The sequence below is a fragment of the Notolabrus celidotus genome, chromosome 1, assembly GCF_009762535.1.
Source record: "Notolabrus celidotus isolate fNotCel1 chromosome 1, fNotCel1.pri, whole genome shotgun sequence".
NCBI lineage: Eukaryota > Metazoa > Chordata > Actinopteri > Labriformes > Labridae > Notolabrus > Notolabrus celidotus.
Genome location: NC_048272.1, coordinates 7,317,432 through 7,338,988, shown reverse-complemented (window position 1 = coordinate 7,338,988; position 21,557 = coordinate 7,317,432). Strand labels below are relative to the sequence as shown.

Sequence of the window (21,557 nt, the reverse complement as noted above, 5' to 3'; positions counted from 1 at the left end):
TTCAGGCATGGACTCAGAAGTATGCAATACCATGTATTTGTATCATTTGTTTTTAGATCTTCCTGCCCAGGGACCACCATGTAAATTAGCTTCTTTAGCCAACTCTGGCTCAGCAGTTGTGGTGTGCATGGTCCCTGTAAAATAAATGAATACACTACAGAACAACCCATAACTGCTTTGGTCAACTTAAAAAGTGGTTCTATGGTAGGAAATTCAAATTTAACCTTGTAATAAATATATTGCCATGGATAAAATAAGTAAAATAATGCATTTAACTTATAAAAGATGAAGACACTTTCTATAAATAGCACATAAAAAAAAGGATTATATCTTATAAATTCAAGTTTTCTGGAGTTTGTTTTATTTGAGTTACAAAATACGAAGTGCCATCAGCAGACTCCACAGCAGAGTTTGCCAACCTTCTTGTGTTACAAGTATTTACACCCAAAAATCAAGGCTATCCATCGAATTTTTCGCACTCTGTGCACTGGTATGTCCCAGAGTTCAAGTCTGTGTCAAGTTGTCCAAGCTCCATAGTCAAAGTTTAAATATTTAAAATATTTACAAAGTCCTGTATTCAAAAGCTCCCAAATCATACTGTAGCTTGTTCAATGCAAAGGCAGGTGGCCAGAAGTGTAACTGCTTCAGTAGTGTGAGAAACGAGCAGAGCTGGTGGAATTGAAGGAGTTGTTAAGCGAACGTGGTCCTCTACAGGGTCTCCATAGTTTACAAGGTAATACTTCATCTAGAGAAAGCCTGGACGAGGAAGTCTGTACATAATTATTTAAAATTACATGTTGAAATGCCTTTCAAGCCGTTGTGGCACAACAGCTTCAGTGATCCTCTGTTGTGGAGAAATGAGCATGACAATAAAAGACTGATGAAAGAAAAAAGGCCACCCGAATAGTCACTCAATCTTGTTCATCAAACATCCCGATTTTTTTTCAGAGCATCTCCGAACATTAAAATTAAACTCCAATAAATAGAAATACAGCAGAGAAATGGTCAAATAAGACTGGATTCTGGTTTGGTCCATCCCTGAGTTTGTTTGAGGAGGACAAAATCACCAGACAAAAGAAAAAAAGACTGATGGAAAAAAGCAAAAACAGTTGATAGGGTTCGTCCTACACATTCCCATTGTGTCCGGGAAAAAATAAAAATAATTTCCGTATTCCTCTGGTTTCCTGAGGCTCATTGGTGAGAACATCCATTAATGGGACAGCTCCCAGCAGTGAGGGTTACACAGAGGTGATGACAATCATGAGGTGTGGTGAGATGCTGGAGATCCTGTTCAGAAGGTCAGGGGCGAGCTGGGATAGGTGGCTCTCTGAAAATTCACATGGTGGGAAGATCTGGAGCACATAGGCAGGCTGGGAAAAAAACAACAATTAAACATTTGTTGTTATAGAGAGCTCGCATATTTGATATGAGGTGGTTGTTTAATATTGTCACCCTATTAAAATAATGGCAAGTCATTTTTTGATGAAAATGAGTTTTTGGCCTAAATCATGTCTTGATGATTCTGGACACCTCTGGTAAAATTGCCTCAATCCTTAGTTGAAAGAATTATGCTCTTTATGCCCTAAAGGACAATGGCCTATGTCAAGAGGGGGACTTACACTTAGGACATGCCTCCTGACCAATTTGATTTACCTGACATTTTTTAATTTAAGTTAGAGTTATTTACGTTATGAGTTTGCTTTATGGAATTAAAGGACAAATTCAATAAAAACACAACAAAGAAGACCTGGAGAAGTGAGGAAAGGGACTGCCACCTGACCAATTTGATTTACCTGACATTTGTTTAATTTAACTCAGGGTAATTTCAGTTTTGAGTTTGCACTGAGAGGGCAGTTTAAGCCAGGTTTAAAGTTGCCTAAGTCACATTAGAATGTTTGAAAATTGGCCTAAGTCACTTTATTCTTTAATGTTACATAATTGACCCACAATGTTCTATGTATGTCAACTGTCATCCACTGTCAAGGCCTTTTTTATTTAAATGATTAATAAATATCAAATGCATTTGGTATGGTTTTTTGTGTTTTCCCAAAAACTTTAAAAAATGACTTAGGCCATTATTTTAATAGGGTGACGATACGCAAGTTAAGCTGTTGAGCAGGGAGTACCACTAGTAACTAACTCACCTGATTGGAACCTGGATTGGGTATATTGATGATACCAGCAGCCAATTTTGTCTGCAAGTAGTTGATGAAAGCTGCCTTAAGAGCTTGAGTTTGGTTCAGGACATCGTCTTGATCTCGCCCACATGGCAGAGCAAGGAGAAGACAGAAATCAGTGTCTCCCTGTAGAGGACAAAAAAAAAAAAAAAAAAAAAAAAAAAAAAAAAAGAGTATAAGCTATTTGCAGCTTCTATTTAACAAAAGAGAAAAACATACACATTGTGAGTAAGAGATACATACAGTCATTCTTCGGGCTACGCTCTCCAGCTGTGAAGCCTCTAGTCTCATTCTCTGGACAATCCTCAGTAATGCGCCTCCTTCTTGCAGGGGAAGTGATCGATGAGCCAAGGCTTTGTTGCCACAGACGAAATGTAACTGGACTGCAGCTGTGTCATTCTTCAGTGCCAGCAGGCCTTGCCACACAATAGGGTATTTCTGGTTTAATATGAGACAAAACAAAGATAAATGTGTCAGACAAAGCCAGCTCTTGTTCAGACACAAAACCCTGACCACAGTTTTAACTGTTGTGTATTACCGTGAGCAACTGCACCATATTAACAGGCTGAGTCATCTTGCCATCTGGTTTGGTCTGGAGGTCTGCACCCTAAGGATTTCAGAAATGAGAGCAATGTGTCATGAGCAGTTTCTGTAACCTGAAAAAACTAACAAAATACACAATCACTTGACCAGTTTCTTGTGTGCCTAACAGAACATAAGGGTTAGAATTAGACTGCAGAATTCAGATGAAACAAACAGTATCAATGTAATGTTACTTTCTAACACGGTTTTAATACACACTAAACATTTTAACCTTTATATGGATAACTGTTACTGAAGGATTGCTGTTTCAGAATGCATTAGAGCTAGTAGGGTAAATTTAAAACAGAAGTTTGAGCATAGTGAACTCACCAAGGTTGGTGTGACACTCAATGGTGGCCGGTTGATTCCAGCAGGAGATGCCTCTGGTATTTGAGAGTGGATGCCTCTTGGATTTGAGTACATAGATGAGTACTCTGGGAATGAGCCACTAGGTCCAGTGGTTATTAGCTGTACTCTCTGGGGAGATGCAATTGCTTGGCCAGATTGTCGGATTCCCATCATTCCATCTTTTGCAAGAGGAGAGTGTGGCCTCTTGGCCTCTAAAGATTTCGTCATATCCTTTTCAGCCACACCTTTAGATAAAACGTGTCCTCTTGGAGACAAGGACAAAGGTATGCTGGAAGTTGCTGAAGATGGAGGAGGAGTCTCTTGTATGTGTCCAGAATGAGGGTCTGTGGCCAGACGCTCTCCCTGTTGATGCAAGAGCACACGCATATCCCTTTGCGCCATATATGTCTCTAACTGGACATTAGTCCGCAAAGTTCCACGAGGATCTGGCTGCAATGTCTCAGGTTTTAGCTGTGTGCCAGGTTGCCTCCCTTGAGCTTGGTGGTAGCGCCTGGCTTCTTCCTGTTCCCCCTCATGACTCCTCAAAGAACCAGGGTTTACCTTGAGGACCTTGTCTCTGCCTACAGCCTGGGGGGATGTGGGCCTTGGCTGCAAAGAACCAGACCAAGGAGAGGCAAGAGTGTCACTACTATGCATCCCATAGCTCATTACAGAAAGAGGTGGAGTATTAACACGAACATCTCCTTGGACAAGGTGCCCTACCGGTATTGATTGGGAGACACGGTGAGGAGACATACGCCCCAGGCCTCCAGGGACACTATGAGGTGGCATAATTACGGACTGCTCTTGATGATGTACGCCAGTAATAAATTGTTGCATAGCAGGATGACCAGTGGGTAACATCACTGGTATACCCTTTGGTGATGAGGAGCCAATAGGTGAGGATACTTTAGTGAACGGAGAGTGTGGGTGGCCTGACTTCCGAGGTGATCTTGGTTCTTGTTTGACTCCACTGATATGTGAAGGAGCTCTTTCACCTGCTGATGTAACAAAACCTACGTGGTTACCAGGTGGAGAGGGCAAATGGGGACTTATAGCAGGACTTATAGCAGAAGTCCATGGTGGTTTGGTACCATCTGTACTGTGATGATCAGCAGTGTCCATTTTCTTTGGATGCTTCATTGGCATGTACTCTTGATGATAACTCATTACTTGTTGGTTCCCCTGAGTGAAACGCTTTACTACTCCTTGAGGTCCAGTTTGGTAACTGGGTTCCAGCTTTTCGAAAACAGCATTTTCTTGTTTAATAGAGGACAAAGTTGATTGAGTCTTTCCAAGGTGCCCATGATCTGCCTGCGTTGAAGGTCCCTTCTGTAGTCCTGAATGAGCATACAGTTCCTGTTTAGTCTGGGGCATGGACACCAACTGCTGAGATTCCATGTCGCCTGCTGTAGCTTGGGGGATCTGGCTTATTTTTGCACTAATCCTCTGTGGTCCTTCTGTTTTCTGGCCTGAGTGGCTCAATACTACAACTCCTTCAGATGTGTTGACTCTCAGACCTGGGCAAGATCCTGTGCCAAGACTTTGGCCATCAACAATGAAGCGTGCAGCACTGCCACTTTCATCGCCAACATGATATGATCCAGTGTCATCTTTGCTGGGCCTATAAGTTTGTTTGGGTATAGTCATGTCCACACAAGGATTCCCAATGTTCAGGTTTAATTTGTCCTCAGGCTCTGGAGGGTTGCAAACACGACTGATGACAGAGGTTGCAGTAGATGCAATAACAGAGATTACAGACTTAGTCTCAGGAGATGGTAGTGACGCAGGAGGTCGAACAACTGGAACAACTGGTGGAGCTTGATGAGCTGGCATTCTATCAGGTAGTGGTGGCTTATTCGGCACAGCAGCTGATGGGGTATTACTTTCAGAGATGTTCTGATCTTGCGGAGTAGACACATTACTTGGGATAAAACCACTGCTTGCAAGGGAAATATTTTTGTGTTTCATCAGAATTTGTCTCAAGTCACTTGTACCATGACCAATATCCATGTTTTCAGACTCTGATGGTAAAGGCTGGTTTTCCTTGGATGCCAATGGCATAACAGGCAGGGAAGAGAGTCCTGTTTCTTTAGACTGGTGGCGCCAATCAGGAGGAGAAACAGACGTTTTACTAGTTTGAATAGGTCTTATGTTTGGCCTGTTAGCAAGTGGAGACAAGGAAGGGGTGATGCATTCTGGTGGAACCTGTGGGGGCTTTAGGCATATTGGACTATTAGAGTGAGGAGTCACTGATTTAAGATTTGGATTCTGTTCTTCACAAGATGGCTCTAAATCTACTTCTACGTATGTAGTCTTGGGGGCTGAAGGCTCAGACTCTGGTTTCCAGGTAGTTTGGGTAATGACAGCAGCAGTTGCTGATGATGGAGCTGCTTCAGGGACAAGCTTTACACTGACAGCTGTGTTAACTTCTGAAGGAGATGACAATTCCTCACTTATTGAGAGTCCTTCCTTTAAATCCTTTTTTACTTGCTTTTGAACTTTAGGGCGTTTAGGTGTTTTCGGTTTTACCTTGAAGCCCTTTTTGGGTGTGGTAGGCAGGACAGGCTCTTCCTGTATAGAGAGTGGAGTCTCAGGTTCATCTTCCTTGGTAGCATGAATGAAGTCTGGCACCTCAGGTTCTGAACCTACTTCTGCACTTACTGGAGTCGCTTGGGCTAAGGATACAGTTGATTCCTCAGCAGTTATCGAGTCAATAGCAGCCATGAGCTCTGTCTCACTAGCAGGATTAGAAGGCTTTTCTTCTTCTGGGTCACTTTTTACCTCTGGAACCGAGACAGGGGGTGTTGATGGTTCTGTTGGGAATGCTGGCTCTGTGAGTTTCGCAATGTTCTCCACAGCCTGCTCCAATTCCCGCTCTTGCAAAATCAAGCTTTTTGCTGCTTCAATCGGCTCTTTTAGTTCTAAGGTGGCATTTCCTTTATCTTCACTGTTGAGGCCTCCCCCATTGGCATTGGAGCAACTAGAAACATTATCACTAGGATCAACAGATCTTAACTTTTTTGAAGCATCCTCTGGATTACCTGGCTCATCTTCCCCTAACTGGAGAAGATCTTTTACCTCTGTGACATTAAGTCTGATCTTGAGGTTCTTTAGGACAGGAGACTTAGGAGTCCTAGTCAACTTTGTCTTTCCTCTAACAATCTTGTCTTTTTCTGAGATGGGTTTCTCTTCCAAGACTCGTGGATCTGTCTCTTTTCCATTTGACTTACCCCCACAAGCCTTTTCATTGAGAACATCCTTGTCTCCGCTCAATCCTTGTTTATCATCTTTCTTTTGGTCCACTTTTATCAATGGATCTTCTTTAGATAAACTTGAAGGATCTTGCAAGGCCAAAGAATCTTCATCTGTAAAATCCATTTCCTGGTCATCATCCTCAACCACTTCAGTTTTTTCCACCTTCCTTGTTGATCCAGAACCTAAGACTGTGGACATCAGATTCAACTGACCCTTTGTGCCAGGGGATGTTTTCCCTTTTGACACTCTTGAAATTCTTTCACTGCTTTCTGATTCATTTGAATCAGTGTCTTTATTGTCGATTTTAGGTTTTTCTACTTTAGCTGTTAAAATCTCGTCACTTGGTTTGCGATTCTTTGGAGGGCGGCCTCGCTTTGTTACAGGGGTAGGAGCTGGTGGATCTTGTTCAATAATTTGTTGTGTTGCATCTTTGTCTGAACCCCGCTTTCGGGCATGGCGTGGCAACTCAGTCATATCCTTTCCAGTACGACCTGGTGCATCATCTTCAACTGGGGTGGCATAGACTGATTTAACATTTCGTCGTCTTGCTCTGCCTACTGATATGCTTGGCTCTGAGATATCTGGGTCTGAGCTATGAATGGGAGACTTGCTCGTGGACTTTGTTTCAGCTCTTGGAGATGATCCACGTTTCAGCTTCTCTTTGTCAATGCGCTCACTCTTGCGTGTAGCTGGCTTTTCAGAACCAGCGGTAGAAACAACAGGAATTGGAGAAACTCGAGCAGGGGATTGCTTGAATTTTTTAGTTTTGCCTTCTTTTGTTTTACTAAGCTCTTTCTGTAGCAAGATTGGCTCATCATTTGTGACATCAACTGGAACCTGCCCTTTACTAAGTTGACATTTCTTCTCTCCCTCAGGCTCTTCTACTACTTTACAAGAGGAGGGAGTCTCTTTCTTGACTACATCCACTTCCTCTGCAAGACTAGGTAGTTTAGGGCTAGTGACTTCTGGCACTTCCTCTGGCTGTGTTGTTTCAGGATCCACCTCAGCTTCTGAACTGCCAATTAACTCATCACACTGGTAAGACTTTTCTGTGCTGGGAGGTTTTCCGTCTTCAGTTGCAGTATCCAGTTTCTCTTCAGAAGATGAAAGCTTACATCCTTCTGCTGAATGCCTGGGTTCTGTTGCTGATGGATGTGCAAGCTCCGAATCGGACGATGTCTCAGATGGCAGATGCTGCACTGATTCAACATGTTCCATGTCCTTTACTTCTTTTACCAAAGACAGAGGGGGATATGTTTCAGGGGCATGATCTAAGACAACACTTTTCTGTTCTAATGGAGGAAAATCCTTAACCACAGACTGTGTGACAGGTGTAGGTGCAAGTTGGGGCTCAGAAATCAGCTCTTCAACAGGACTGATGGGTTTAATTTCTGGCTCCATGACAGATTCTGTTGTTTCGGGGGACTGCAAAGCTTGCTGTTCTGGAATAGATGGTTTTTCCACTTTCTCATCTGTGGGTATCGGCTCTCCTTTTGCTTCTTGCAATTGTGGCGTTTTATTCTTCTGTTGTTGTAAACGTGTGAGTTCCAAAAAACGACTATGGAAAAGGACAACTGGCCCTGACTCAAGTTCACCATCTCCTGTCCCTTGCTGATTAGGTTGTTGGGTTTGTGTATGCTCAGGTTCTTCATGTTTGCGCTCCAAATGTTGAAGTCGTCTAGAATCAAGCTCAAAGACAGCGCTGTGAAGAAAGCGGGAGGCAAAAAGTTCCCTGCGTTCCTGTTCCTCTGGCTTCGGCTCCTCCTTCCTGTCATCAAGTTTATCTTCAGATCCACTCCGAATCTTTTTCTTTTTCATGTACCAGGAGGGTGTAGGTCTTGGTGTTGATTCTACTTTTTCAGTATCTTTTCTATTGCGGAAACTTGCAAAGTGAGAATCGTAATCCAAAAAGGACCAATTGTCTTCTCTGGAAGATGATAGAGATTTTGCACGTTCAAGCAGAGCCTTTGTATCGGGTGTGATGGTCTGGTCCAGTGCAAAGGAATAGAATTTGTTCCTCTCGAGATGTGCTAGTTTGGGGTCTGAAAACCTGTCAACCCTTTGCCTATCAGAAAAAGGCATAGATGTTGAGGGCACAGGAGAATGGGTCTTGTTCTCTCTGTCCTCCTCAGGATCAGATCTTACTTCTCCGGGCTCCAAGTCATGCCAAATTCCGTATTCCAAACGCTTGCGATTATGAACATTTTTACTAAGAGTTCTGGGGAAGTTCAGGTCAGGTAACAAGTTGTGTTTTACCCGGCCCTCCCAGGTCTTTTGTTGCTCCTCTTCCATATTAAGTAAAGGAGTATTTGGCTTGTTTACCTGGGTATTATGTGTCCTTTTGACCAATAGCTCAAGATCTGTATGAATTTTCTCCTCATTCCTGCCCAACTCTTTTTGAGAATGATCCTCAAAGTCCTCATCTGCATGGTGAGGGAAGTGATGATGTCCTGGAGAGGAAGTGTTGTTCCAGTCAGGATCTTCACTTTTTTGTCTGAAACTCCTGTAGACACGCTCTCTCTTTGTCCCAGGGTCAGTGTCAAATTGGTCAAGTTTCTTTAGTTTGTGGGATGGGAAATTATCAGTGACATCCTCAGGTGGTTTACCAACTTCATGCACAAGACTGCGATGTTCCAAGTCCTCCATTTCACTTCCATGGGGACTTCCCGGTTTATCAGATTTGTCAGATTCACGCTGCTGTTGCTGCTGATGCAACCGTCTATTTTGCTCCATCTGCTTGCGGTAACTCTGAGAGAGATCAATGTCAACATGGTCTTCTTTTGACTTACCACTTTTTTCATTGTCAGCATTCTGTGTAAACTTGAATGTAGGATGGTGCTCTTCTTCTCTTGCACTGCTTTGCTCTGTAATCCCTTCATGTGAAAACCTTCTGGATGAAGTGTGTCCTGGATGACGTTTTGACTCCAGAGGGTCCAAAGAACCCTCTGATTTCTCTCTTTGTCCTCTTGGGTCCTCTTGACCATCCTTCTGTGTACCACTTTTTTCAGCTTTAAGTCTTGAGTCTCTCCGTTGTGAATCTTTGTGTTTCTCAGTGTCCAACTCTTTCAAATATGTGGCACTAGCACTGAACTCAGAAGACTGAATACCATCCTCCTCCTCATGCCTGCTTCTTTTCTGACGAACAGTCCTTCCACTGGAGTCTGCAAATCGCCTTTTTCTTGCAGCAAGACGCTCTGAATCTGCTGATGACTCTTTCCCATCATTGCCAGCTTCAGACTTTAGATGTTTCTTGGGCCGATTTTTACCATCTACGTCTGAATTCTCACCTTTACTTGCTTCAGATCTTTCACTTTTAGCTTGGTCATGAGTAGCTGACAATGAATTTCCACTGTCACTATCCCCCTTAGGTTTTTGCTTCTCATGAGCATCCTGGTCAGGTACCCGTCCTCTTCCAGAACCTCCATCAAACCCAGGCTCAGGCTCAGTTTCAGGCAATGGGTTGGACGGAGATTGCCCCTTTGCTTTTCTTGATTTATTCTTTTCTGCTTTTTCACCCTTCTCTTTTCTTTTTGCACGTTTGGTTTTCTCTGCCCCTGCCACACGATCTGGTAGACTATTTTTCTCAGTCTTTTCAGTCTTTGATGCATGATCCGGTAGGGTCTTGTCGGATTTGTCAAAGTGTGGTGGTGACATTGAGCTCACACTACCACTTCGCTCAGAAGACTGGCTGTAAACTCGTCGTTCGGAGTCTCTGGGAGCCCGCTCAGATGGTGAAGGTGACACTGTTGGAGTAATGGGTCGCCTTGGATGGGACGGACTCCACCTGCTGCGGTCAGCCTCAAAACGTTCTCGCTCTCTTTCTCGCTCCCTTTGAATATATGTATATTTCCGAATGTCTTGCTCAAAAGGATCCCTGTAGTCCCTGTAGTCTCTTGGGTCCTCATGAAAACGTGGGTCGAAGTGTTCACCCTGATAGTGTTCAAGTTCAGGAAATCGTTCTCTGCTGCGAGCAGCAGCAGCATATTCTCTTCGGGCATCCTCTGGATATAGCCCGGGGGTTCGTATATTCTCATAGTATGCCCTTTCTGCTGTAAATTCATGGTATGGAGGTCTGCGTTCCTCTCTGTAGAGTAAATTGAAAGGGTGGAAAGACAAAACTTATTACTACTACCTAGATAAACAATAAGTTTGTAAAGTTGCACAATCACTGTCAGATAAACAAAAGGTCCGTGCAAATTCTGCAACATAATTTTGATCAAGACCAAAATTTTACTCGATACTTAGCCATGAAGGTGAATTACTTTTGAAAGATTTATCAAGTCAAAATTCCATTGACCGAAAAATTTGTTATGTACTGAAACATTTAAAGCCGTGTATGTTATTAACTGTATGCAATTAACAAAAAAGAAAATTTACCGTCGTTCAGGAGGAATTTCATAGAAGTCTCTGATGTCTTGGCCAGATGCCTGCATAGATCTGTAGAATGCCATCTGACTCTCTTGACTAGCAAAATCCACCTTTCACAAAAAAAAAAACAGAGTTAAGACAAAAAGTATTTACATACAAAAATATTTTTCCCAGATCTAGCCACTGAAAGTTATTATTTACCTTGATTTTATTGCCACCAATCTTCCAACCTTTGGTCTCCCTTACAGCTGCCTGAGCAAAGTCTGTGTTGTTGTACAAGATTAGGGCCATCCCTTTCAATCTATCAAAAACAACCTAAAAGAGGGACACATTTAAGATACATTTTAAATTCAAAATTCACAGCATCAAAATTGAAGTCTGCAAATCCTTTGCCATGACTAACTTACCTTAACTACATGTCCATAGCGGCAGAAATGTCGTGTGAGGTATTGTTCTGTGATACTGGTTGCCAGACCGTCTAGCCAAACACATGTTGTGGGCATACTCTTCCCAAATCCAAGCTAAAAGGAGAAGAACATTTATATTATAGACAGAATAATTGAGATTGCTACCCAATCGAGCCAAAAATGTCACTACTGAGTATACTACTACTAAGTATAAACCCTACCTTGAGTCTGTTGCTCCCCAGATACTCTCCATCCATCTTCTTAATGGCCTTGCAGACACTGGCAATATCAGAATACTGCACAAAGGCATACTGTGGAACTCCATTTACTTTCTTGATGTCAATGTCCTTAAGGGGGAGAAAGAAAACAGTAAGTAACATTTACGTTATAACAAGTAATCACATATAAGGTGAATCAAATAGAAGTAAAGGGTCAAATGGTAGCATACCACAATCTCTCCAAAGCGTTGAAAAATATCAAGGAGTTGTTGATAACTGGTCGTCTTCTCCAGGTTGCCTATGAACAACGTCCTTGTGGCCTTTGGATGAAATTCATCTATTCGTCCATCCAAGGGCCGGAACTCATTTTCACTCTCTGTTTCTGAGGCAAGGGAGGGTTTATATCTCATTAATAACATTAAATTATTTCTAAATGTAAAGCTCATGTTTGCCACCACCAGAAGTAAAGTTTAGTTTATCAACTAGCATTAATATGTTGGAATCAATTTTTCATCATAGAGCTGTTGTATTTGTATTCACTTACCAGGTCCATTCCAGGCAGTGACTTCAATAAGCATGCCGAAAAACAGCTTTCCCTTGGAAACACTTAGGGCTTTCTCTTGATCTTCTTGCTGTCTAAAAAACACCAAACCATAACGGTCCTCTGATGCTCCATGGATCTGCACTGAAGTCACTTTGCCATGTTTCTTGAATTCATGGAAGAGTCCATCTTTCAAACTTGTGTCTGCAGAGGGGGAAAAAACAGGTTGACTATTCAATGCTGTTCTTCAAAAATGATCCACAAATCAGATCTGTTTTTGACCAGGTCTGCCTGCTATCTAAAATGACAGTTTCATAATAATTAATTCCCCGTTAATGGTGTTGATAAAGAAAAAACATTTTCAATACTGCTGTTCTCCTCTCCCAGTTTTCATGTAGTCATTGCTGTAAAATGGGGTGGGGAGAGGGTCTTGAAGTTTTGGATTAGCAAACTATTTTGGCTATTTTTTTTAAGAATGACTCAAGGTCTGATTGGGATGTCTTAAGTTTTGTACTTAAAGCTGGCTTTTATACCAACATAAGCTTCTGGTCAAATGTTGCGATTAACGCCCCCACACACTTTTTTAGTAGGGATGCACGATAATTATCGGTGCCAATAATTACCGGTTCGATATTAGGAAAAATGACGTCACATCGATAAGTTCGATATTGAAAAAAATTACTGATAACAAGAGCCGACTCAAATAAACCAATATTGCTCTGATAACGGTCCCTTTCGTCTTGCCTGTGCTGCATGCACAGACTGTATAAATACAGCTGCATGCTGTTGTCGCAATCATGACATCATACTACTGCGCCTGCAGGTAAACATGGCGCCTCCATCACCAGTGTGGGCTTTCATTACTACCTGCGACAAAGATAACGCGATTGCAATTTGCAATAAATGTTCAGCCGAAGTTCAGAGGGGAGGGAAAAGGAGTGTGACATACAACACATCAAACCTCACAAGTCACCAAAAGTTTAATCTTCGCTACGACGATGTATGGAAGAAATACGAAAATCTACTGCGGCTAATGCTACCGAACCACCAGCCGCAAGCAAGAAGTCGTCTGGGGCCGGTCCTGTGCCTATCATCGAGGCATTTAAAAAGAATAAAGTTTGACAGAGACGCCTACATCCACACGAGAAGTAACAGAAAGGCTACGGGAGAAGAGTGAGAGCAGCCAGTACCATGGCTCAAAGGGTAAGAGAATTGAAATATTTTTTTCTGTCTAAAATGTTTGGGGCATTTACAAGATTTAATGAGGGCTGTACAAAAATCTAATTCTAATAATGCTGCTGTTTGAAATGTGAAATGAGAGTGTAGCTGCTTATTATCTGTCAGTAATGACAGACAAAAGAGAACTAATCTTGGGGTTAAGTTTTAATCCTCAATCACAGTTGTTATTGACATTCTGGGATTTATATCTTGTGGCATTTAAAAAAAGTTAAAAACCTTTGCTCCTCACTCAGCTACCACAGATGAGCTGCTGGCAAAGAGGACCAGGACAGACTGGAACAACATTTTCTGCTGCTGCACATGTGATGCACTTTTCAGGACTTTATTGCACTGAGACTGTTGTTTTGTCAAAACTTAGAATTATTTTGAATCGACTAAAGCACTTTATTTTTTGTATTGACTAATGCATTCAGACTTTTTAAAACTGTGATAAATGTTTATTTTTTGGGAGACTGAACTGTTGTTGTTGTGATTACAGATATAGTAATTTCGGATACATAATTTGTTTAGGTCAAAGGCAGAGCCATGATGTTGAACTCATCTTTCCACACTACATCCTAGCCTTTCTTTCAGTCAGTTAGTATAGGCTATTAAAAAACTGATATTGGTATCGGTTTGGAGAAGCAGGAAGTTATCGGTATCGGTGGAAAAAACAGTTATTGCGCATCCTTATTTTTTAGCACATTTTTATTATAATTTTCAGCTATACATACACCAAAACGATATACCTTCAAAGATTTAAAGGTTGATTTGCAGATTGATAGCTTGTGGTCTGAGAACCTGAGGAGTAAACTCACACACTAGCAGGGGTAGTTTTGTTGACATATAAGAAGCAAGTGACCTGTATACCAGTGGGATGATATCCAAAATAATTGCTACCAAGCATTACTTAGCAGACATGACTATAATGTAGCAACCAAGAATAAAAAATGCTTTAGGACTAAAACATGAGCAAATAGGTGATGTAAGCTAAACTCACCGTTTCCCTGCTCATTTGAAATTCAACACAACAAACATGAACAGCATTGCGGTGGATAAACAAGTTGGAAAAGGCTTTCATCCAGAGGGAAGTACTCTGGTGGCTAAAAGTGTTCTTGACATGTACAATTTAGCTAAGTAGCCTTCAGCTGAACTTTGTGTCAGGAAAGTATATAAATTCATGTGAGCAGCACATGATCTTCTTGTGCAACTTAACTTTGACTTCTTAAATATGTTATCATGCTGTGAGCACAGATAAGATAAGATAAGTCCTTTACTCGTCCCACAACGGGGAAATTCAAGTGTCACAGTAACAACGTAGACAGTGCAAAAAAATATATAAAGCAAACAAGAGCCTATAAAGCAACAATTAACTGTTCCACTTTGTAACAGTTCAGGGAAAGTTTCACATGACACTTCTAAAGACATGTAGAGACTCACCTGTGGAGCGCACTGGTAGGTTCTGAACTTTAATTCCAAAACTTCTGCGTGGCTCATCTGAATCAAGCACCATAGAAGACTGAGGAGGTGCATGTGTAGCTGAAGACTGAACAGACCGTGCCCTAGATCCATCACTTGAACTGCTGTTTGAATCACTATTGTCACAAAAAAGAGACAAAGAAATTTGTTGGTGAAATTAATAAAGTATTTGTTAAAAAAATGCTGAAATGTCATTCATTGACTGAACCATTCAACAAGCACACAGAACATTTAGACTTAAGATCTTTATCAAACAAACGTCACACCTGCCGCTGCCTGTGCTGCTGGTGCTGCTGACAGAGTCCGAGCTCGAAGATCTGCTATGGGATCCAGATCGTGGGCCCCTCCCAGGGGACAAAGGAGCTCTTTTAGGGGAATGAGGAGTTTTAGAGGTTTGTCCTGTGGTCCGTTGTGGGGAAGGGTGCCTTGACTGTGAGGAATGAGATGAACGGCTTCGACGATGGTGATAGGTTCTATCAACACGTCTGCCTCTGTCATCTCTGTATAGATCTCGTCTTGAAGAGTTAGTCAGAGTAAAGGGGTCTCTTATTCTAGAGTCAAAATGCGGATCCGATGGCTCAAAGGTTCCAGCAATAGCGCTGCTTCCTGGGCCAGCAGCGGCAAACATAGAACGATCTCGGTAATAATCAGCATTATAGTGACGCTGCCGGTCAAAGGTGCTGCTGCGGTCATGGTGTCCATAAGGGCTGTGTTCATATGCACGGTCCCGGGTCTCTGAGCTACTGTGAAAGAAGAACAGGGTAGAAAGGGGAAAGGATTACTATGATTTACAACAAAAAACAGCAAAACTATTGACTTTTAAGCCATTTTTGCATTCAGATGCACAAATCTGAAAGTTTAAACGGCAGTTTAGCAATGGCACAGCAAAGAGCAGGCCATAATAAATATGAGGTCAGTTCAAGTAACTAAAAACTGGTATTAAGAGCAGTGCTAATATCTTTGACATAGCAGTCCCATCAGTCTGAAGGCTGTCTCCATCAATTTTTGATTTGGACCCATCGGAGACGAAAATTGGCCACTACTATGGGATCCAAAGAAGAGACCAGTCTTTACCGAAATGTGAGTTAAAGAATTACTCTCTACATTTACAGCAACAAGTATCACAACATGTCATCACTGAATTGTTACTTTTAGAAGCTCTTATAGTTTAAGTTACATGATATGAATTCAACACTTCTTAAAAATGTAATTCCAAGTTTGTCCCAACTGAACAAATTCACCAAATCATTTATGTCAACATATCAACTGTTGAAAAATGGATGAAATTATGTACCGTTGCTCGGATCTCCAAACTGCCAGTAGTCTTGCATTACATTTCACATTCTAATAGGCAAAAAGACTTATATCGATTGCAACAAAGCCATTTCAGACTTTTATAGTCACAACAAACTTTTGTGTTGTTTTGAAGACCTGCTCATAAAAAACTATCTAAATTAAACTCTGCATTGCTGGAATCCTTTTCTTTTTAAGGACATATTTTCAAATTAAGAACTCTTAGCACTTGAGGCTCCTCTAGGTGTCCAGGAGTGTTTATTTCAGGGGTTTACTGTTCATGAACTACTGCTAGTAAGAAAAAAAAATCTCTAAATTATTCAATAACACACCACCATATCAAAAAGATTGGTGAAACTGAAATTAAAATGCCATGCAGTGATAAAAGTAATGTTTGATGTAATGTAATATAATAAATACATAAACGTGTTGCTTGTGTGTGTTTTTGCGAGTGTGTCTGCATTATGTAGCATTTTTTTCTCAGCAAAATGATATTTTCAATAAAAGCAGGGCAAAATCTTATGTAAGACAAGGCACTAAAAGAGGGTTAGAGGAATAAGATATGTAGAGGGCGAAAAATACCAACCTTTTAGAAAAAGAAGTTACCGAAACTAATCCAAATAAAATCTAGTTGGTCAAAATGTGAGCCCGAATGAAAAACCAAGGGACAAAAAAATCAATTGACCTATTTAGGCAAAAACGGTTCTCTTGCACAGTTTGCGCACTGTGCATTTTCTTCAAATACTGCGGAGCAACCAGGCCAGAAGATTGTTGATGTATAATCCACAGTTATGCTACTAATTCTCTTCACTGGATGGAAAAATAGAAAAAAAAACAAAATAATCACAGAGATGGACCTTTTAATGGATTTCAGGACATGTGGTTTAAAATAGGAACATAAGACCTCTTTAAATAAATATGGTTAAAAAAAAGGTGATTAATTTCAGGGAAATTCAGCACAATCCGTTTAGATTACACAGAAAGTTGGTGCCTGAAGGGAAAATACATCCAACTGGATTAGTTGTGCCTTGCAGTATGAGAAGTGGTACTTTCCAAAAGTTAGGGTTTGTGTGGGAAAAAAAATCAAAGATTTATTCCACAGGTTGCTTTGAGGTGGTTGCACATTATGGTTGACTCGCGGACACATCGACCGAAGCAAATAAAATCCTTGCGAGTTCTTGACATAATTCCACAGTCTACAATTCTTCATCAGGTGTAGATGCTGGGAGGCTATAATATTTTGTGGCAAAACTTCAAGTTACTCTGAAAAAGTTAGCTTCTGGAACACGTATGTAGCGCTCTTCTCCTGACTGAGGCCTTATACAGCTACATCCACACTCAAGTAATCCAAATTAATTGCAGCTACACCTATCCAAACTAGGGTTCACATCCTTACATCCAACATTGCAAATCAGTACTGCGTACATCCAAGCAGATACATCCCAACTCTGCGGTCTTCCCGTGTCTTCATGGCCACCAATCCAATACAAGAATAGCTCCACAAACATTACCGGTTGTCCATCCTCGGTGCTCTTGAAAAAAATCTTCTTGTAGCTCTTCCATGTTTGAGACGAAGTGTTTAGAATTTCTGTTAATTTTCCTAATGTTATTTAGATAGCCTGAGACAGATACGGACTACATTGGTCTTTCTTGTGATGTAGAAAAAATGTAGATCCTCCATCCGCTTGTGCAAAACTTAAATCCAGAGCAGCCGTATCCACTGACAAAAAGTGGTCAAAGAAGTCCGATCACCAACTGTTGCCCAGAGCAAAAAAAAGGAGAAAAAAAAAGACGACCGAGTAGGAATCCTTGGAGTAATGGTTTACTGCCTGATGCGATTCTTCAAGGAAAAGTACATCCTTCTTAATAGGGATAAACTTCCAGCTTCAAGTGACTCCGTGTAAAAAGCAAGGTTAGATCCCAGGTTTTGGTAAAAAAATTGTTTTGTAAAAAATCAAAAACTGACAATGTAATTCCTCACAAAATTCAATAAATCCAAAACTCACCAGGATATTCCTTGCAGATGTTATATCCAAACCAGATGTCAAACCTTGAATTTTAGTTACCTTACCAATGATAATGTGAAGTTAATTTACTTGGATCCCATGGGAAAGGCGAGTCAAACATGATGAAAAGTGGAAGAATCCCTAATTACCTTTGTGTAACCCCCTGGAGGGATCTATCCCTCATATGTAATCCCACTATGTGTTTGGGTATTACAGCTATCCAATACTTAGATTCCCCTGGTTTTCAAGGGGAGGCCGTGTCCACTTACCCATCTATTCTCCGTTCATAACGCCCCTCCCTGGTGTGAAGGGACACAGGTGGGCCAAACACTGGACCAACTGTGCCCCTTGTGAATCCTGTAACGTCTCGACTGCTAGAGGGGGAGCTGTCTTCAAGGCCCCGCACAGCACTAGGCACTGACCCAGGTTCATTGTAGTCTGTACGAAGGTCCCTATCTCCAATCTTATTGACAGCATTGTGAGCCTTCTGTGCACTCTTGATATCCACAAAATCCACAAAGGCTGCAACACCGCCTTCTGACCCTCGCTTCCGCAGGACTTTAACGCTTTCCACGCGTCCATACCTGTGTGGGAACAACAATGAAAAACAAGGTGGAAATGACATGGATATACCAGCTCAGAGTGGGGGCAAAGCAGCTCTATTGTGGTATGCTATCACATTGAGGTAAATCTAGAACTGGAAAGGTACTGAATCTATGAGCAAACAATACATTTCTTGGATTAAGTTTAAACTTTTTGTTTCATTTTCCATCCACCACACAAGAGTGAACCATCTTAATTAAAGGATGTGTCTCTTATATTGTCATGCATTTGTGTTTTCGAAAGGTTTCTTAACGACTTCCTCGTTATGTCATTCAAACATCCCTGGTGACGGTAATGTTTTTAATCACTGTAAAGCATGCCCATCTAGTGATACCGACTGGCTGTAAATGTGTATATGTTGCAGATGGGTACCCCGTTGGTTTGATAATGTTATATCAAGGATCATGTCACGTTACACTGACTTCTACGAATACGGGAAAGCATGTCAGTGTATACTTGGTTGCGCGAAGTACATTCAAGCACTTGCTTTCTAGCTGAGGCAAAACCATGTCTGCGAATTGCTTGTAACATTGCAAGAAAACCACACGGATCACTTAAAAACAGATTTGCAAGGTTCCCGGACCAACTGTAAGAAAAGAGATGGCTTCCGACGTCAAGCAGCTGAACAACTTGCTATTATCAGTCCGATCGTTTCGCTGCTCGATGGAAGGTTTTCTCTGGATCTAATTGTTTCTAAAAGGAAACATCTTGCACCGATAAATAAGCCGATGTTTCCCCCGGATGGTTAAAATAACACAGGTCATCTGGTGTTACCAATGTTATTAAACCTGGTGTGTAGCTAACGCTAGCTGCCTTTTGGCTTGTACTGATCATGTAAACGTCTTGACTTCCCACAAAATGGTTGGTTGGTTGGTTGGGTGGTAGCTCGGTGGCTAACAAACCGAGCTAGCTTACGTGCCTTCTACCAAAAGTTACCCTAATATTTTATTTCCAAAACACTTTCGCTGAAGCTGTTCCATTACTGACGTTTTGGTTGAACAAACTTGTCTGTAAAGCATCCAGGCCTTCGCAGCACATCTGACCGCCCGTGACTTGTAAAACTTAAACAGATGCTAATGTTAGCTTCATTAGCATTAGGTAGCACAGCTAGCTAACCTTAGTGTTGCACAGAGCGCGCGCTGCTTCGCCAACAGAGACCACTCTTGCGTAACCTACCGTTTAAAATGCTCCACAATCTTCTCCTCTCGAACATGTTCGGGTAAATTTCCCACCCAAAGGTGTCTGGTTTCCCGAACCATATTGCGCCTTTCTTCCCCCCTTCACACACATATGATCTCGCACGTTTCTAATCCCTACCGGTCGGAGATCCGCCTGAACAAAATGACCGACCGTGGATTCCGTGAATAATCTGGGCCTGGTAGCCCGGTGCCCGTTTAGCTTTAGCTGCTGCGTCCTCGGTCTGTGCACGTGAACGCGCGAGGAGCCTTGCTCCTGGTTGCTGTGGGCGCGAGCTGCGCGGCCCCGGTTTGTGGTGAACCGCGCGTGCTCGAAAGAACATACGCAACAGTGAGCACGTGATTTCATCAGGCACACTTCCAGTTTATCTGTTTGAGCTCTCCGCTGCTGCCTCACTATTATACAGTGGTGGACAAAGTACATAGTTTCATTACTTAAGTCAAAGTATAGATACTCCTGGTCAAATATTACTCCAATACAAGTGAAGGTTGTTCAGTCAGATAAGATAAGATATAAGATATACTTTATTTGTCCCCCGTTGGGGGGCATTTCTTTTTTTTTTAGATTATTATTATTTTTTAGATTATTAATTGAGTTAAAGTACTGAAGTACTTCCTTTTAAAAATACTTAAGTATTCAAAGTGCTTTTTAAAATATTTCAAAACATTGCATTTTCTCAATACATAAGTGTAGTCAAGAATACATAGCCATGCTACGGGTGCTCTGGTGGAGGATTAAAGCTACCATTACACCTCTAAATGAACTGCCTGATCTGAGTGAAGTTTGCTCTGTGTTTGCTCCACATTCAACCGTGGAGACGCACGATATAAAGCTACGACTAAACCACTACACAAATACTTTTGTGTCAGCAGCTGTTTGGCTGTTTACACTCAACATAAGTCCCTTAGTGCTCTAAGTGACTGGAACCAAGTGCCACACGCATGTGTTCCGCCTGTAACATCGACTCGATACCGAAGCTTTTTTATTGTATTTTATTTTATTATTTTGGTGTGGAGGCGGGGGCACGGGGGGGGGGGGGGGGGGGGGGGGCATGTTCAGTTTTACAGGGGCACTGGCCCCTGTTTGCCCCTCCCCAGAACCGCCACTGGTCTTAGGGATCAGATTTCAGAAAAGAGAAGAACATTCATGAGCTGACTTCAAAGCAAAGTAGTGAGTAACTAGAGCACTGATAGAAATGTAGTGGAGTAAAAGTAATAAGTTCCCCCAAAAAATAATACTAAAGTAAATTTACTTTGTTTACTGTCCACCACTGCTATTATAACAGCCAAACATGTAAAGAAATTTAAAATGAGACGTCCCCTCGTCCCAAACTATTTTCTATATACGGACTGACCAATCAGCTAAATGCTACCACGCTGAACTTTGTGCCTCTGCTCTGCTTTATATTGTTTTTGGATGCCTGACTCACTCAGTAGCCCTGATGCACCTTATTTGTTGTTTTACAATGTTTTGTTTTGTTTTCCTTACATGATTCCCTTTTTGTTATTTGCACTGTAATTGATTGTAATCTGTGTTTACTATCCTCATTGAGAGTTTGTAATTTTGTAAAATGTTCAATAATTTTTTTTTAACTCTGCAGCTGCCAGGGAGGTTTACAAAATGATTGACTAAATACCTTCAAGTCCTGTTAAATGCGCTTCTTTGTGCAATTCCCAAACAAACTAAACTGCAGATTTTTTGATTTGCATAAGTTGCAATTATCTTTTAAAGCACACTTGTATCCAGTGGTGGACAGTACTTAAGTACATTTTTTGAGTATCTGTACTATACTTGAGTATTATTTTTTGGGGAAACTTATTACTTTTACTCCACTACATTTCTATCAGTGCTCTAGTTACTCA

The 21,557-nt window shown here is 41.5% G+C and overlaps 1 protein-coding gene across 2 annotated transcripts; it reads right to left on the bottom strand.

The window, feature by feature from the left end:
- Window positions 1-338: 338 nt before the first annotated feature.
- si:ch1073-335m2.2 (msx2-interacting protein) lies at window positions 339-19,961 on the bottom strand. 2 transcript variants are annotated; one of them, XM_034685979.1, is made up of 15 exons: window positions 19,675-19,961; window positions 18,165-18,479; window positions 14,863-15,339; window positions 14,558-14,712; window positions 11,903-12,103; window positions 11,589-11,740; window positions 11,362-11,487; window positions 11,141-11,254; window positions 10,935-11,048; window positions 10,743-10,843; window positions 3,090-10,449; window positions 2,716-2,784; window positions 2,421-2,615; window positions 2,145-2,303; window positions 339-1,370 (listed from the first exon to the last, which is right to left on the bottom strand). In XM_034685979.1, the coding sequence occupies exons 1-15, from the start codon at window positions 19,755-19,757 to the stop codon at window positions 1,239-1,241; spliced, it is 9,753 nt and encodes a 3,250-aa protein (XP_034541870.1). In that variant the 5' UTR covers window positions 19,758-19,961; the 3' UTR covers window positions 339-1,238. The 2 variants fall into 2 exon arrangements, with proteins under 2 accessions (XP_034541870.1, XP_034541880.1); XM_034685989.1 differs by having other exon boundaries at window positions 345-1,370; window positions 14,863-15,336; window positions 19,675-19,956.
- Between the last annotated feature and the right edge of the window lie 1,596 nt (window positions 19,962-21,557).